At 39.8% G+C, this 18560-nt stretch overlaps 1 protein-coding gene across 1 annotated transcript; it reads right to left on the bottom strand.

The window, feature by feature from the left end:
- Positions 1-5655: 5655 nt before the first annotated feature.
- LOC139641090 (uncharacterized) lies at positions 5656-16571 on the bottom strand. Its single transcript, XM_071515334.1, has 11 exons — positions 16465-16571; positions 14824-14976; positions 14055-14160; positions 13376-13499; positions 12499-12610; positions 10407-12123; positions 10196-10346; positions 9475-9679; positions 8423-8585; positions 6814-6946; positions 5656-6000 (listed from the first exon to the last, which is right to left on the bottom strand). Exons 1-11 carry the CDS (start codon positions 16527-16529, stop codon positions 5834-5836), a joined length of 3096 nt encoding a protein of 1031 aa, XP_071371435.1. The 5' UTR covers positions 16530-16571; the 3' UTR covers positions 5656-5833.
- Between the last annotated feature and the right edge of the window lie 1989 nt (positions 16572-18560).

Below are 18560 nucleotides of genomic sequence, written 5' to 3'. Positions count from 1 at the left end.
AGGAGGGGAGGGGAGGGGGGGTCCTAATGTGACTTTAGGAGCAGAGGGGGGAAAAAGAGATGCAAGAGATAGTTGGGGAAAAATTACCTTTGAGAAAAATACACAAAGAATGTTGTGCTTGCATTGCATCTAGGGCCTGATAAATTACTTGGTTTTCATAACAGAGTTGCAAGAGGCAGTTGTAAAAATGGCCCTTTAACAAAAATACAGCAATAATGTAGCGGCTGTTGGACCAGAAGGTAGTATTGCATATGAAGAGTTGCAAAATGCTAGGTAACAGTTTTGGAGAAAAATTATCTCCTGAAGTTCATCATTTAATATCTCTGAAATAAAGATGATTCACTCTGTAAAAGTAATGAATTTGTCAGCCAAGTTAAGGTTAGCATCAGCTAAATGTCTTAAATGTAACTACTATTTGTTTTAATTTTGCACAAATAATCATTTTGCAAGATCATATATTTTTTGTCAAATGGTGGATATCCCATTTGGAAACGATGGTGAGTAATGTATGTATTGCTTCTCATTCATGTATATACTGTTTAATATGTGTTACTTAGTGTTTCTTTTTCTGTCTGTCTGCCAAACCATTTAAGGACCACAACTGAAATACGTTTTATAACTTCATTGTGTAATTGTAGTTGTTACAATACTGCATGCTGGTTTGTGTGTTGTATTTTATCAAATAAATGTTATCAGTCAAACCTTCAGTGATGTGCTGGGTCTCTCAGGTTCTTTTTTTAGTTTGGTCAAAGGAGATGTGAAAGTGGTGTAGCACAGGATACAGAGTCTAAGTCCTTTCAGTTTAACCATTCGGAAACAAAGTGAAACTGCCATATATAAGTGTTATTGCTGTACTTATAATTTGGCTTTTTTTGTATTACTGAAACTCTAACACAAAATGCTTACTATAGTCAATTTAGCAAAGGTATCCTTTAAGTCTTTTTGATGGTTACATTGTTGGTGTAGGAGCCATAAAACATAGCGTAGTCAAAGCAACTTCATGTATTTTTTGTCTATAAAGATTATTTTCTTGAGAAATGTGTCTTCATTCAACAACTTAGTGGCCTAGTCACATACACAGAGCAATAAAATACAATTATATATCACATAAATACACTCACACAACCACAACAAGCTATTCAAGCAATCAACAGATCCAAAACAGAAAGAACATACTGTAGACACCATCAACCTCTGCAAATTTGTTATGGCTTTCAGCAAGAATACTTCTACAGAAATGAATAAGCAATAAAGATGCTGATTTTTCATATTGTGTTGAGAATTTGATTCCTTGAATTGACCCAAAACCTAATTAATAAGTACTGCATGTAAGGCCTTTATTCATATTTTAATAATTTTGCAAAGTTAAATTGTGTTTCATTGCAATTTTACTGTAAGATAAGGGATGTTGAATTAATAAAAATATTTTACCATAAGACAATGAAGTCATAGCTGGCTACATGTCTAGCATGTCTAATTGAGATCACATTAAAACAATTTATTAACACATTTTCTGTGTAATTTCAGACTTAAAAAATGTCACAGACTTTATACTATCTCTGTAATTCTCTGCCCCTTTCTTCACATAACATATTTATGTTTTTCTTCCAGAGTATTATGTTACCCATAGTGGCACAATAGAGTTTGTTTTTCCATAATGTTTTGTTCCTAGTGTGGTTGAGTTTGGTCTGTGTATGATAGGAGTGTGCTGGTTAGACACCCAAACATAATTAGGTACTGGCCCATGTTCAAAGGCTGCTGGCTGGGTTACATCCTGGTTTCTGAATACTGCTGTCCTACCCAGTCAACACTGTACCTTTTTCAGTGGAAAACTAAAGAGACCTGATACTGTATCATAACCACTGTACCACCAGTGCATGTACAGAACAGCAATGGAAAAACCCCACTGATATGGTCTTCTAGTTTCACATTTGCACAAGGGGTGAAAGGTGAAACTAATCTTCACCCTTCAAAATAGCTCTGCAATATAGCATTGGGAAATATACAGTATCACCATTATTTTAATTAGATTTGAGATACATTTCGCTGTTTATATTGCATATTTATGCTATACATTTGCCAGACCATTATCTTAAGCATCCAAATTGTGAAATGTGTGCATGGAAGAGTAAATATTCAGGTGAGATATGCAGGCATGTTCAGTCAGATAATTTCATGGCTCAGTAAGGTCACCCAGCCTTAGGGCCACCACCAGACCAGAGCAGAGGATATTCACATTATGTTTATATAGATATATATATATCATGGGGATGCTTGCTAGAAAATATAGACTAACCACTAGCTAGAAGCTGTAAATCTATGTAACCCAATGAGTCATGATAACAGTAATTGAAGAGCTTTGTTCCAAAACTAGATATCCATTTGAAGAAAAAGCAACACCTAGTGCTAGGGAAAAATTAAAACCATTTACAGTGTTTTTTTTGAAGGATAGCAGGCAACTTCCTTGTTTGACAAAATGGTAACACTTTTACAGACCTGGATCCTCAATTTACAGATACTGAATCATGAAATTCAAGAAATGATTCATAGAATGTCTCACTTCTTGAAGGAATTTTGCATAATGAGACAATGAGTGTCATGTTTATTAGACCATGATAACTCTTGAAATACAGCTAAATATCCTGCTGTATTATTATTGGTGTAGTTATCATACAGTCTTACCAAACAGTATAATCACATAGATAATTCTCCAGGAGTAAATTAAATAACCACTCATGAAATTATTCCCAGAAACCAATTGTAACTAATCACACAGTAAGTGAATGAAGAGTGGTTACCCTATGAAGAGGACAACTGCAGACTGGTGAACAATTAATGACGTCCTCTGTCCACTAGAGGGATACAGAGAACAGGACATGAAAAAGACCAAAGACCCACCCAATTCAAGTTCATGTCTTCTGTATTTTGACATCATTGATACAAATAGAAAATAAAGGGGGAAAGGAACATCACAGATAAAGCAATACAAAAAAATCATAATGAAAAGCCAGCAATATGAACACAATCCAGGAACCTATGGGAACCTCATTTCATGTATTGCTGCATGTGAAGGATACATAATGTGTTTGGACAGTCACTGATGAAAAGATGTCAAACATAGATCAGACATAAGGAATTTTATTTCTAGGGCTATGGAAATGAAGTCTACTCATACTACTAGTCATTGCACTATTAAAATGATTTCATACTAAAAATGATCAATTTCATTCTAAATAAAATATGACCATAAACATCCTAACAAACATCCTACTACCTGATCTGGTGATCTCTAGTCTATGATTTTCAACATTGGGGGTTGGGACTGTAAAAAAATATATATTTCTAATATAAAAATGTACCAATTATAATGCTTGTGATTAATGCCTTTTTTGTGATATAATATTTGCAGCCTCCAGACTTATTCCTATTATTGATCAAGTACAATACCTTGAAAAGAGAAAATGAATGAAAAAAACAAAAACAAAACAAAACATTCAGTGTTGAAGTTCACCATCCTGAGCATTAATGCTTGCAACAAGGGATTGTGAGCTAACATTTTAAGAACAACTGAGTCAGTTAGGGCCTGCTTTGACTTCTAGATCAGCCACTTACTGGGCAGGAAGCTAAATATTTTGTCCACCAGTCACAGAGGCCGGTTCATCCCAAAAAGTCACCAGCCACTTTCACTATTTTACTAGCCAACTAGATTTTTAGAACAGATTAAGACGGCTGGTTACCTGCCAAAGAGCCTGGTGGCTGGTGTTAATTTCCCACCCTGGTCACAACAATATAAAATGGCATGAACTAACACACTACACTGTAGTTATTTACTCTTACAACAAATTTCCTTTTTACAAAAACACTACTTCTCTACAAGCTTAGACAGCGTACTGATCTACTCAACCGACAACATCGACTCCCAAGTGCTTTTCTTCTAGAGAAATACATAGCTTCTCATTACATTGACAGTTTCAAACAATTATATACTGTATGTACAGATACCTAATACTAGTGGATGGATTCATTTTATTAGCTGCCGTGCAATGTTTTTTTTTTTAACAAAACGATAGCAAAAAAAGGCACAGAGAAATGAAATGGAAATCTAGACTTGCAAACAAATGATCATCCCATTGCGTCAAATTTCCAGCTTCCAAAACTATATACCTCATTGTTGATTTATCCATGAGTTTTATGAAGCAAAATACAAATTATTTCCAGAAAGTATAATTCCAACAAACCTTTGCGTTACTGACTGGACTCTACTTTATCCACTGTAAACAGGACAGGAGCTTGTATATCCCTGAATTTCACCAGCCACCATCACTATTTTACATCTAACTGATGTCTGGTTACCTGCCAAAGTGTCTGGTACAGCAGACAAACATGCCAGCCTCAGCCAAAATCCACCAGCATCTGTCTGGTGGCACTTTTAGCGCTACAAACAGTGATTTGACTCGCTGCCAAGCTTGCTCGAAGTGTAATACCGTGCTCCCGCTCTTCTCCGGAAATCATTTTTCAAGACATTATGCACTGAGTTGTGAATGTGTAATGTGGCAGCACCTAATATGATTATGCTGCTTAAGACATTAGAATATACTGGTGGATCAATTTGGAAAAGTCATTAGTAATACAGCAGTCTGGGGGGAAATGTTCCGCTGGGAAGAGCATTTTCGAAAAATAACTTTGAAATGCTTATTTGTGGTGACTTCTGAGAGAAGGACCTGCAGCCTTTTGATTATTATTTCCAGGACATTTTATTCATTTACCCACTTTGTTTCTTTTTTTCCATGAGTGGAAAACTGTCTTTGTACAAAGTTCTATTTTTAACTCTTTGTGGGATCAGATTTTTTCTGACTGAACAGCCAAAAAACAAAACTAGATTCCATATTTCTGTTTAGGCAGCTTTAAGTGCATCAGGCCTGTGTCACAAAGTTAAAAATGAGATTGCAAGTGGTTTCCCCATTTAGACAGCTGAGGTGAGATGACAAGTTAAATCTTTGCACCTCTGTCACTCCAGTCTTTTCCAGGTTTATGAGGAGAAACGGGAACCCTGCAGTTCTCCCAATCATGGTTCTTTCTTACATGGCTGAATAAGACAATTCCATATTTTTAATCAGAGTGGCATCTGATTAAATAGTATTTGGTAATGCTCTTTATCAGGGTCCCTGCACAGTTTCAATTTCAAAATAACATACATTTTCCTGACCTTAATTATTATTATTAACTATGCCATATCACTCGGTAGCTGTAGATTATTCTCCACAGCTAGAAATATCAGAATATGTGAGGGGGCATGGGGTCTACAACCATGAAACCACAGAAAATATGCAGTCGTATGTATATTGGGACAGTACGACAACATTTCTCCATGCTTTTGAAAGCGTTTTTGGTCAGTTTTCAAATTTATAAAACTGAATTATCAAAATCTTTTGTCACAGTTGAGACACATTTGGCCACATCCATCTCCAATCCACATATAGGAGCTACGTACCTATTTTAAATGATGGAAATGTTACCAGAGGAAGTGATGTGTATGACAATCTGTGTTTTGGCCAGGAAAGAGAAATCAGATTTCAATGTGTATAATGAAAACACATTTAAATGTCAGTCTGTAGCTACATCGAATTGAGAGACAATCCAGATACAAGACTCATGTTATTGCCAGGTGTAAAAAGGGGCCTATTTGAAATGTCTTGATGTGGTAAACCCCGCCTATCTGTTACTCCAAGTGGAAAACTGTTTGGCCCAGGTTTGTTTTTTAACCTAAACCATACAGTAGACAGTGGTATCTTCCCCTCTGTGCTGCAGTTCACCCCCCTTCCAGCGGGGGTCGCTACTGTCTGATGTCTGCTGGTCTGAGCTGTCTCTCACCCTCGGCCAGGAAGATCTGCATGGCCCGGTACAGCAGGTGGACTCCCAGCTCACGCTTCTTCTTCACCTGCCAGTTGGACACCACGCCGTAGTAGTCCCCTCGCTTCTGATTGGTCAGCATCTTCAACCCTGGGAGGTGATTGGAGGATGAAGAGGCTTGTTAACGAGCTGGAGTGTCAGAGGAACGAGGTTCTCTGAGTTTGTTGTTTCATGTTGTTTTGTAAATTGATTCAGCAAGAACACCCCCACCACAGCTAGATGAAATTTTAATAACAGTAGACAAAATACCTCAAAATCACAAAGAAGTGCCATCCTAATATTAAAAATACATTTTTTTATTCTAATTAAGTATCCAAAGAAAACAATTTTTAGCCCTGCAACCTGCAGTAGAACCATAACTGGGGCCAAAACAGAGAAAAAATACAAAAAAATCTTCTTTAACTAAATACTGTATATTCAGTTAAAGAAGAAACACTGACAGTGCTGCAATCTCAATTCCTTCTCCCAAATATTTAGAACAAAATGTAGACATTCACATGCTGGCGATTCATACTGAATAATAATCATACTAGATATTATTATGGCAGTAATCAGTAAAAGTGGGGCTGCCTCCTGTCGAAAATGCAATAGCCGTGCTTCACACAGTCGATTGTCAATATAATTTATAATGATTAAAATGAACAGCTTTTAAACACATGGAGTCACTTCAAAATACAAACAGTGTACAAATAACATTAATCAGACTGCAGGTACATATTAGGTGAATACCTGTGTTGTTACTCAAAAACATGTTTGAGGAGAAAAGGGAATTGAAATTGTGATATTACTAGTAGTTTTCCAGTAGATTACATCAGTGATTACTACTTTAAGGAGGTAATCTGTGATCAGTATCAGGCTAAAGCATCCCCCCCCTCCCCGACCCCCCGACCCTCCCGTACTCACCGATGGCTTCCACCATGCAGGCCTCTCTGGTATAAGCCTCCACTGGAATGACGTTCTGGAAGCAGTGCAGAGAGATGACGCCCTGCTCCGCCTGCCACACCTGCAGGATGTGCTGCACTTTGGAGCACAGTTTCTGACACAGGGGAGAGAGGGAGAGGGGCGGTGTTTTAAAATTAGTATTTTATCCTTGGTGTTAGTTTTTCCTCGTCTTCACTGAGGGTCCAAGGCCGGTGGTGCCAGGTAGGTGTTTGTCTTTATCTTGTGTCTTGTGCTTTGTTTTCTTGTGTTTTATTTTGTGTATACACTGTATTGCGTAATTTTTTTTTGCGATTGATTGTTATATCTAGGTAGGCTTTGTTCTTTGTCCTTCGAGAGATGCTTTTGTGATTAAGGGCTATAGACATAAGCCTGACTTAACTTGACTTACCACTCAATTTAAGTTAATTCCCATGCTTGCAATGTATGCATTTTGTTGTTTTTGTATCATTGTCCTCGTTGAGTTCTGATGTCATTTGTGCATTTGTTTGTTGTCTGGAATTTCCACTCTTTCAGTTTTCAGAATCTGATGGTTTTTTTTATAAATCCTGTGTTTTGTTGTCTCACCTGCACAGTTTGCATATTTCTTCCCTCTTTTTTCCAGTTGTATGGTTTCCATATGTGTGAATGAACAACACTTAACTTGTCAATACTGTCCTATTGGTGAAAGTGATGATCTTGAGGGCACAATTACAAAAGTACACAAACGGCAGACACTTTAGAGTTTAATACGTAGAGTAACTTTGGATTCATTTTTCCGGATTTTTCTGGAATTCATTTTGCCATGCCATATTGGTCTGTAAATTTGAATACAATTTATGTTCCTATAGTTGGTCTAGAAGCAAACCAGCCTTACGTTTCAGTTATTCAGTTCAATAATTAATAGCTAGCCTATACTATAAAGTGTTTTACTCAAAAATGATACAAGTTTCAGCATTTGCTATATACATGCTGCTCATTGCTTAATAAATACAAAGTTCAATTGCAAAAAACTTTTTTCTATTCGGAAAAAAAAGTTACCCAAAGTTCATCTTTCAGTATTTGTAGATAATAGATGACGCACCTTTTACAAGTGTCACCATTTTGTCATTCAAGGACTTAAGTTAGCTATTATCCTGTAAAATTTAAAAACTGTTTTGATTGTTTTGCTAGCAATGATGATGGTGTCATTTTTTCCCAAATGGTGGATATATTTAGAAAAAAGAGGGTAGGGGAACTACTTTAACTACTATAAAATGAAAACCATTTATTGACTGCTGCCTGAGGAACAATGCATCCACTCAAAACACATTGCCTAATGTGTGTGTATTGTATAGTCATATCTACTCTTCATCAGCAAATGTGCACATTTTTTATCTTGCATAACAGTTTGTTTAAATAAGTAGCCTTTGTTTTTTAATTAGAAGTGATTCCCCTCCCCTTGTTTTTCTAGTACTTTGCCTTCAGGAGAACCTAACTCCTAATTCTCACACCCTATTCAGACACCTCCTTTTGGAATGAAATTGTTTGGATAATGGATAATGGATTTCTTTTCTTCATGAGTGTGTATACTGTCCAGTACAGGCTGCCTTACCTTGGAGGTCTTGTCCCCTCTGAAGTAGTCTAAAGCCTCATACAGGTGACTGTAGGGACGGGAGCGTTTGCCTTTGCCCACATAAAAAATGGCGCTGATGAACGTCTGGAAACACTCCTGGACAGTCATGGTCCGACTGCGGAACGGGAGGTTTTTTGTCACTCTGAGAGGAAAAAAAAAAAGAACATTTAATAATGCATTGAGAGAGTGAAAGTATATATCATTTTTATTACCGGGATAATACACTATAAAACACAATCACACGTGGTGTTGGATAGTTCAAACTTGATGAGCAAACATAAACAACTCTCTCCTAAAGCTAGAGACGAGAGAGCAGGGACTATCTTGATCATTTTGTTAAAACAAATCCAGGAGCCGACCCACTGATGGGAGAATGTGGACACAATCACAGTATACAGACTTATTTTACACTGAAAACGGAACAATGGTTGCTTAATATTGGTAAAAACTCTCATTGGTGTCAATTTTCCAGATTTATACCCATGTAATCTATAAAACCAGCCAATTAATTAGTTTTGTTAGTTTAGTTTTATTTCAGTTTACCACATCATAGAGATGATGTGATAATACAAAGAAAGAAATAAACACACATTTCCGGAGGTGAAATATAATTGCTTATAATTGCATCTCAACTTAGAACCACTCTTGGCAATTTGCAGATTTTGTCGCAAGATTTGTTAACTTTTCAGATCCCATTAGCAACTTAATTTCTCAAAAGCAACTAGTGACAAATCTAGCTCCTTTTTTCGGACCATGGGGAACAACATTAATATGTGGACTCCCAAAGCACTTGGTAACAAATCAATATGGCAGATGCACCAAAGAGATGATCACATTGCTTCCCATACACAGCGTAGCCCCCTGCCTCCACTATGAGCAGGAGACTGTAGCAAATATGTTTATATGCAAAATTAATGTATAACATCATCTGCCGACTTCTAGGGACTTTTTGAGCAGCTAAAAGAGTTGGCAACACTGCTCAGAGGAAAACAAATGTACAAATCAGGCTGAGAAGCAGCTCAGGAACTGACCTTGGGTCCAGCAGCAGGTAGTTGAAGCTGGACTTGATGATTCCTTCCCTCCACTTCCTGTTCTGATCCGGTTGGTCAAACTGCTGGCACAGTGCCAGCTCGTCAGCATGGCAATCAGGCAGCTCGAAGGTCCGCAGGGCCCGGCACAGTTCTGGACTGTAACCCGAATCTGCAGAACCAAAAAGTGAGAACACATGTAAAATCACTTGCTGTGTTAATTACATTAATCATAGGGTAGTTTTTTATATACTTTATTCATGTTCCTCATATCATAATCCAGTAGTTCTTAATTTATCATGCCCACAAACATGAAAAAACAAGGTGATGCCTACTTGCGACCTGCTAACGCTGGTGGTGAACACAATGATTCTTATTTTGCCTTTTCAAGCTTTTTTACCTCAGTAATTATTAGATGACAAATAAGGCAGCAAATATTGATTATTTCACAAGAAAAAGACATTAATCACAATAGTTAATATCATAACTATTGAATTTGGTAAACATATTTTTCACATTTTCACAATTATCTCACGTTCTCCTCACCTCACCCCCAAATCAACCCCCAAGCTGAGGACCACTATCATTATGTAATCATAACCTAAGTCATATTAGTAGACAGTAATCAAGAACTTTTCATTCGGAACACAAGCCTTACCGGTTTGTGGTTGGTCCAACTGCTTCTGCTGTTGTGTCGATTGGGAGTTTGACTCCAGCAACAGGCGGCACAGCTTTCGCATGTAGGTGGGCCGGGTGCGGGTGCTGATGGGACCTGGACTCTCACCCAGCTCCAGCAGTCTGTGTCTCAGCTCCTTGTCTGTCATCCCTTTGGTCTCCGGCATCAAACTGTCCCCCTCCTCCTCCTCCTTCTCCTCCTTCTTCAGCGCCTTCTGGGGTTTCTGGTTCTCCTTTCCTTTGTCATTCAACACGTCGACCCGCATGGAGCGCCAGTCGTAGAGGATGGTCTCGTCACTGCTGGAGGTGCTCATGCTGGAGCTGAGCGAGGTGTTGGCCGTGGGCGGGATGTGGGTCTCAATGAGCCTGTGGCCCTCTTCGGTGTCGGTGTAGAGGTACTCCACTGGTTCGTCCAGGTCCTGGATGTGCGGCCGCCCTCCGGGGGTGTAAGACAGGTTGGCCAGGTGCTGTGGCCGGCGGCAGCTCGACAGCCTGCTCATGCTGTACCTGGGGGTGCATCCGGTGCCTGGGGTGCAAGGAGGGTCGGAGTCTTCCCTGGACCTCCTCGGGGAGAAGTAGCTGGAGCTGGATGAAGATGACCCGGAGTCGGGCTGAGAGACGCAGTCCTCAGTGATCCAGGCATCTTCATTTTTCAGGCTGTCCACTCGGTCCATCTCATGGGCACCTTTTACATTTTCCTTCGTTGCCTCATCCGTACTCATCAGATCGTCTGTCAGAAACTCCCCTCCATCTGCAAGACCCTTTCCTTGCATAGCCAGAATAATCTCCTGGAGTTGTTTTTCATAGGCGTCTGTTGAAGAGTCTGCTTTTTTGTCCAGTACGAGTGTATCGGACAAACTCTGTGAGTCAGCCACGGGCCTGGGGAGGATAAAGGTATCGTCTTGACTAGCGCTCACACTTGAAACAGCTCTGAGGGTGCTGGACTGTGTGTCCTGGCACTCTGGTGGCAAACTGCCCCCACTTGTGCTACTCCCTGAATAGGACGGTGTATAACAAGGTCCATGTGGTGAATTGTAAAAGACATCATCGCTGCTCTGAGACCTGGGGGTTTGTCGGCGTGTTCGAACCGGTGTAGGCAGGGTGTGGTCAAACAGAGAAGACATGGAGAGGAGGCTCTCTGGAGTTCTGCTGGTTCTCAGCGAGCATCTGCTCAACCTCGAGCGTGTCCTTCCTGTTACAAAAGGACTCGGGGTCAGTGGGAGGTCAAAGTCGTCGTCCAAGGCAGCAGCTGCAACGGCTACTGGGGTGTGAACCACTGGCTTCACTGCCAACTCATCAACACCAGCTTCAGCTGCAGTATCCACAACATTATCTTCAGGGCCACTACAAGCCCCAAGTGCACCATTGCTTGGGGATTTTTGGTCAGACAAGGTCAGTTTATCTATCATAGCTGGTAAATGCTCTTTTGAATCTATCTGGGGTTCAGTATTAACAGGTGGAATGTTCCCATCCTGCTTTGTAAATGAGGAATCAGAGTCTGTAGATATTTGTGTCTCTTTGTCAGATTCAACACCAGCAGGTATCCCCTCCTCCACAGGAGGTGAGATCCGTCTGGAGTGCATGGGGGCCTGCAGAGCGCTGGTGTAATGGTCGCTCTCACAGCTGCTGTAGTGACTGCTAGTCCTACTGCTGCTGCTGCCCCCTGAGCTGCAGGCCGGCTGCTCAGGAACCTCCACCCCAACCATGTTTACATTTTCATCCTCCTTTTCATCATCATCCTCTGCCAACGGGAACGGACTGATGACCGTTTTCTCCATGTCCTCTTCTGTGCTCTCGCTGCTCTCCCGGCAAAACACGTAAACGTGATCTGGTGACGTGACGTCAATCCCCTGCTGGTGTAACACCGTGGCCATGCGTTCTGAATCCAGGAAGCCAGAGTATTCAGAGATGTTGAAAGGTGAGTTGTCAGGGCATTGTCCGGCCTCAATGGTTGGTTGATGTTTAGGAGATTCAGGGCTAAAAACAGGGAAATATTCATCTACATCCCTGAAACTCACGCTTTTACGACTTGCTCGCCTTGTAGGACAAGCTGGGAGAACGTCTCTTTGGGAGAGGGAGACCTTGCCCTCAGTTGTTGCAGGATCTGCATGTGCTTTTGATGTAAACACACTGTCAGTAAACAAAACATCCTCCTGAAGAATTGGCATCTCAGGTCCAGAGCCTACTGCAGACATACGAGTGCTTGATAGTATGGAGTGACCCCAATCTGAATGTTTGCTCCAGTCTTGCCTGTGATGCTCGTTAGCGTCCATATCGGAAAGTCTGTTATAAGGCATTCCTCTGCAACTTGGCCTGCTGTTAATGGTCGACAGGTTGAAAAAAGACGAGCGCCTTGTGCTGCTCAGCGGGGCGTCCCCAAAGTCACTCATCATAGACAAGCGGGAGCTGTAGCTGGAGTCTGATTCGGGATAGCTGGACGTGTCCGTCTGGTCTGAATAAACAGCTGTGGACAAAACAGAAAAGGGAGATATAGAGTAAGACAGAGTTCCTACGAGGTGTCAAATTACCACCAGCCAGCCAAATGCTGTGGCCAGTAGGTCTTTATACACTGCCAGACACTTTGGCAGGTAGTCAGCCATCGCCTGGAGGTTCTTTTTGATTATAAAAATCATATTTGGCCGGGAAATTGGGAAACCTGGCACCAAACCAGGCACTGTTGATGGTGAACGAAAAAGTTATGTTTCCTGCCCTGGTTCCTACATATTTTTCAATGACATATCGCACAGTATCCATGATTAATATTGGTTAGTGTCTATGTTAAAAATTCTGCAGGGGTTTTAGTGTAATATCTGATTTTGTTTTTCTTTTGATTAGATAAAATTATCACTTGGGAAAAAAATGCATTATTTAGGTTATTATTCCTTCAAAGAGTTACACAATCTGCCACCAGTCAAGTTAAATGTTCAACACTTGACTGGTTGAAAAAAAATATATAAATAAATTATGAACATATCTCCATGCCATTTCCAAAACATTTTAGATAAGCATTATTTTCCAAAAGTTTTCCACAACTTACAAAATTCCATTTGTTTTAGGTTTCCAATGATCATAGGAATGCTGATGAGTTTAAACAATCGTCTCAGACACATGAATTTGGTAAAAAAAAAAAAGTGGGATTTTTAAGGGAAATTTTGGCCAAGTGTCCCATAGCTGGGAATTTAAGTGATTGACTCCAAACAAGCCAAAGCCTCATAAGAAAATATCTTACAGTATTGGAATTGAGGCAGGTCTTCATGTTCTGTGTCCTCTGAGCTGGTCTGGTACTCCTGAAGGAGCTGGGCACATTTTCGATTCTCCTGTTGCTCTGCCAGCTGTCCTGGTGTATTCCCATCCTGCATGAAGGAAGGAGATAACAGCAGTAAACCAAACTGCTTCAAATGTCAACATTCAGAGGCGGGCCTTTAGGGGATATCCCGTTAATAGCACTAAAGTTTCCTCTGTATTCACTCAGCTGTGAAAAGGAACCATTGCAAGAACTCTAAACCCACTGCTAAAGAAAATGTCAACTTAAAAATTACCGTAATTTACCCAAAGGTCCCTATAAAACAGTGTGTAGTCCTAATGTTTGTAATTAAGGTTTTAATTATGTTCTGCAGTAGGAATATAATTGGGACAAACGCAAAAACAAATTCACCCCAAACACCACAAACATCAAGTTACAGGGAAAACAGTGAGCTGGTCATCTATAAATACATAGATTATTGCATTAGCTTGTGCTGTGAAGTGTATATGCAGGTGTGCATGGTGTGTTTAAAAATAAATTGCTAAAGTTAAAGCTAAAGTTACCCTCTTTAGCTTTCTTAACCATTACTTTGACTCATTAGCCTTATGGAAAATGATTAGCAAAAGACTGACACTGAAGTAATGCTAAAAATAATTCTTCTTACATGATCTTTGATGTTAGCATTCCCTCCATTCATCAGGAGCAGTTTGAGGTTTTGATAACAGCCCCACAGTGCAGCAACATGAAGGGGGGTCAGGCCCTCTGAAGACCTGGGAGAAACACATGAAAACCTCAGACTGGAAACAATGGGAATTACATGCGACTATGGTCAAAGAATGTTTAAAGTCACAAGGAAACAGCATTTTGATGGGGTCTTGCTTCCATAATTTGACTTATTTCCAGTTGTAACAGGATGTTGGGGCGGGACACAACACTGGGAGGCCCTGTTCAAAACTGTTCAAAAGTTCAACAATGCTTTGTGCATAATCTTCACAAATTCAAATTCACCAAAATGAATAAATTCCACCCACTGGGATGCAACCATGGTGCCTCAGGAAAAGGCAACAGTGTTTTTGGGGGTGAACATCCAAAAATTCACCGATGTTGCCACTAGTGTCACTCTGAAAGTTGTGATGTTGCAAGTTTTATATGATTGGAGGGACAGCGGGGACAACTGTTCAAAAATATGTGGTGGGATTATTGGTTGGAATTTTTATGCATGCCTAGTGGCACACAATCAAGAAACCATGAAAAAAATCTGAAATTTAAATTCTTCAGGAATTAAAAGTACTGGGATTTTGACATACAAATACAAGAAAATAAAAATATTTTAATATTTGCCGTTTATTGTTAAATAGATAGATGTTACGATATGGAGAATTAGTTAACAAGGTGAAAAGTCATTTTTCTATTCATTGTGATTTTAACCATACCTAACATTGGGGTCCGCTCCACACTGCAGCATTAACTTCAAGCAGCGTGTGTTCTTCTCAGTCTCTTTGCCAGCAGCCAGGTGAACTGCAGCCACTCCTTTACTACCAACCACATCAGGTCTGCCACCTTGAGAAAGAAGCATCTGCACAGATCTGTCAAGGAAAGAGAGATCAGTTACAATCTATGGCAGCGTATTGATGTCACAGTGGGAGAAAAATATAGGCTCAGTATCTCGTTATAAGGAGAAACTTTTCTCCTTATAACGAGATGTTTTTCTCGATATAAAAAGATATTTTCACATTATAATGACATCTTTTCTCGTTATTATGACATACCAACTTATCTCATTATAACGAGATACGTTTCTTGTTAGCTTGTACCAGAGGTGGGGGACTCGAGTCACATGACTTGACTCGAGTCAGACTCGAGTCGCAAATTTGAGGACTTGAGACTTGCTTGACTAACACTGATAAAAGACTCAACTTGACTTTGACTTGGTATTCATGACTTGTGACTTGACTTAGACTTGAGACAGATGACTCGAAACGACATGACTTTTTATTTATTAAATATTTGCATTTTTCTAGATATTGATATTGAGAAGTTACTGTTACCTGGCTGAAGGGGAGCCAGGGCAGGAAGCTTAACATTGTGATGTAAATTTTTTGTTTCGTACTTCTGTTTTCACTTTAGAGCCCTTTAGAGCTATAGGGTTAGGGTTAGTGCCTTGTGTGACTGTGTGTGTCAGAGATTACTGTGTGTGTGTGTGTGTGTGTGTGTACTCATATGTGTTTATGGTATGGATCCATGTAACATGAAGCCCCCCTGTCTGATTGTTGCTGACTTGTCTCATTCCATGAGTCTAGTCAACTTGATTAAATCGTGTAAACGCCATTCTCAATTTCTCCGATGTCCATAGGCTGTTTTCTCATTAGGCTATAGATCTTTTTCTCATTATAACATTTGAGATATGTTGGTATGTCATTATAACGAGAAACGTTTCTCGTTATAATGAGATAAGTTGGTATGTCGTAATAACGAGAAAAGATGTCATTATAACGTGAAAATATCTTGTTATAACGAGAAAAAGATCCGAGAAAATGAGCCGATTTTTCCCCCACTGTGGCATCAATATGCTGCCGTAACCATCTATAATGGATTTGCATTCAAGCATATTTGGTCTAAGCAAGTATTAGTGTAATGCAAATGAGCATGTGATATTCAGCATTCAAGTTATTTCAAGCATTGCTGTCCATCTGTGCTTTGTGGCCAAATAGAAAGGTCAATGATTTGGGGGGGGGGGGGGGGGGGGTGACATTGCAAAATAACTGAATGAAGTGCACAATGTAGCGTTAAATGAACACATTACAGACCGAGGCATTCAAGGACTTATCAGAAGGAAAAGCTTACAATTTAGCCAGGACAGGAAAATAACCCTAACACTTTTCATCTACCAAACACAGTGGCAGATAGTCTCTAAAAGTTACCAGCCAGTTTTACTATTTTACCAGACGGAATAACTATAGTAAGACCGTACAAATGGTGCTTAGTTAACGAACTGTCTGGTCGCGAGTGATTTTCCACCCTGCTGTAGGAAAACATGTCCGGGCAAAGCCCAGAGAAAGAGGGATGCACATCACCTGGGGTCTCCATCGTTCACAGCTTTACACAGTTGACTTTCAAGTCTCCTTCTGTTTCGATCCATTATTATCCTTGTATCATTTAGTGTTGTATATCAGGATCATCTGAATTAGCTTATAGATCTGGGCAGCCGACATGGGCAAATCGAGGCTAGCTAAAAGCTAATTAGCGACAGAGAATAGGAAACCTATTTCTTGCACACGTCAAACTACATTTTCATTTAGAGTTAGTCAGCAATACGCCTAATACTCCTTTCTTTTCCATAAGAACCAGAAGCGAGATTTTGTTTTCAAACTCTACAAAACAGCCACCAACACTTCATTGTTTACTAGCGTTATCTTTGTTTTCGAGGACGCCTGCTATATTTTGGTTAAACTTCCCTCCAAGCACATCGACCCGCCTCTTTTCTCGCAGCAGGCGGATGTCCCGCCTACAGAAATCTTTGATTGGCTAAAACTAACACAACGCCTCCATTTCCACCAATCAGATGAGACGCTAGTTGAAAGGGAAGCATACGTCCTAATCGATACTAATTGCCTAGTCTATCCACTACTCTACTCAATCTGTATGTGGTGGATGTGTGTACTATAAAGGAAAGGTGAAGTATCAAAGCCATTCTTTTTCTTTCATCCATTTTCAACAGCAAAATGTGACGGGACTATAACAACAGTTATATGAAATGAAATGGCAACAGTTTTCATGTGCCAGCTCTTGCAACCTTGAGGCCTTGCAGCATTTCAGAAATATATATACCTAATATATAGACGTTTGGATGAAATAATGGGTTGCACACCTCTTTTAGTTTCTCTGATCTTGTTATCATTTCTTGGAGATACACATGCATTAAATGACAATCAAATAAAGATCAAATATTTGCTCAACTAGGTTTGGATCACATTATGCAAAAACAGATTTTTGTCTACTCAAATGCATTCTATAGTGTTCTATGTAATTTTAAGATGGTACTAAAATACTAATAAACTGCACGAGGTTACCAGTATCAGAGTAGAAATGGATATTTGTACTATTTGACACTCTACGCTCAGTGACTTTATCCCAATCCTAACAGAATTAGCAAAACAGCAACAGAGGAGATAGAAGGTGCCTTACTATTACATTTTAACAATGGCGTTTTGCCCATGTTTAGAGTGAAGAAGGGGTCTGAATGGAGGTCAACAAAAGCTTGTTTGAATTGAAATGAAGAGGCACTCATCAGCTTGTTATAGACCGGATGGGCTGTTAGGAGAGGTGTGTAGGCACAGTCAACATACAAAGCTTTTATATCAAGGGTGTAGAGCTAGTGAAAATTAAGTTGAAATGCCATTACAGTGAGCTAACAGGCCACTAGATGAAGAAGAAGACTAATTTGTTTGGCCAAGAACAAGTGGCGGATGATTAAAACATGAAACTGTCTTTTAGCCACTATCAAAAGGCTACATTTTTCTAATGCTGTTTAATCTTTGAGAACTATTACCAGTTGGAAAATCATGTTTATTCAAAATACATATAAATAAGCTGTACAGTGGGAGTGTAGGAAGTCATACATCCATGTTACAATAATAGTTGTGTTTCAATATACATTTCACATAATCTGAACAGGTAGATACAGTATTTTCCTGAGTGGCAGTGCTGTGAAGGATGTGCGACTATACAGCGCTAAACAAGTGCATACAGAGCAGAGCGGGTGATCAGAGGCACTGGCAATGTTTGAAGAGACAAAATCTTCAAGATGGGAAACATTGAATTACACATGTAATCAGGTTCCATCTGCAGTCAGACTGGTTTTCACATCATGTCCAGCAAAACTGATGTATAACAATTTTGAACGTGCATTTTTTTCACCCACTTAAAGCTGCACTAGGCAGCGTCACACTTTGGCCGCCCCAACTGGAGATAACTGTTAGAATTTTTGAAAGTTTGAAGGACTTCATTACCCAGAAATCATGTAAGGACCTACATTTCTTTTTCTTAGTGACGGATACGGGTGGAGATGGTGACAAAAAAATCTTTTTTACCATCGTTGGTGAGTCCAGCTTTTTCTGGACAGAGCGCTCGCTCCCTCGCTGTTTAGGAGAAAGTTTTGCTTTGAAAGTTT

Source organism: Centroberyx affinis, unplaced genomic scaffold, assembly GCF_046629955.1.
Source record: "Centroberyx affinis isolate AG114_WGS23_722 - 3 ecotype Tasmania unplaced genomic scaffold, CSIRO-AGI_Caff_v1 ptg000341l_1, whole genome shotgun sequence".
Classification (NCBI taxonomy): Eukaryota; Metazoa; Chordata; class Actinopteri; order Beryciformes; family Berycidae; genus Centroberyx; species Centroberyx affinis.
This window is presented reverse-complemented; position numbering and strand designations above follow the sequence as displayed.

Coding starts and splice junctions, on each gene's coding strand:
- LOC139641090 (XM_071515334.1), bottom strand. CDS start 16,529: ATGGATCGAAACAGAAGGAGACTTGAAAGTCAACTGTGTAAAGCTGTG. Junction 10,347..10,406: donor ACGACTGGCGCTCCATGCGG/GTCGACGTGTTG, acceptor GCGCTGAAGAAG/GAGGAGAAGGAGGAGGAGGA. Junction 9,680..10,195: donor CTACATGCGAAAGCTGTGCC/GCCTGTTGCTGG, acceptor TAACACAGCAAG/TGATTTTACATGTGTTCTCA.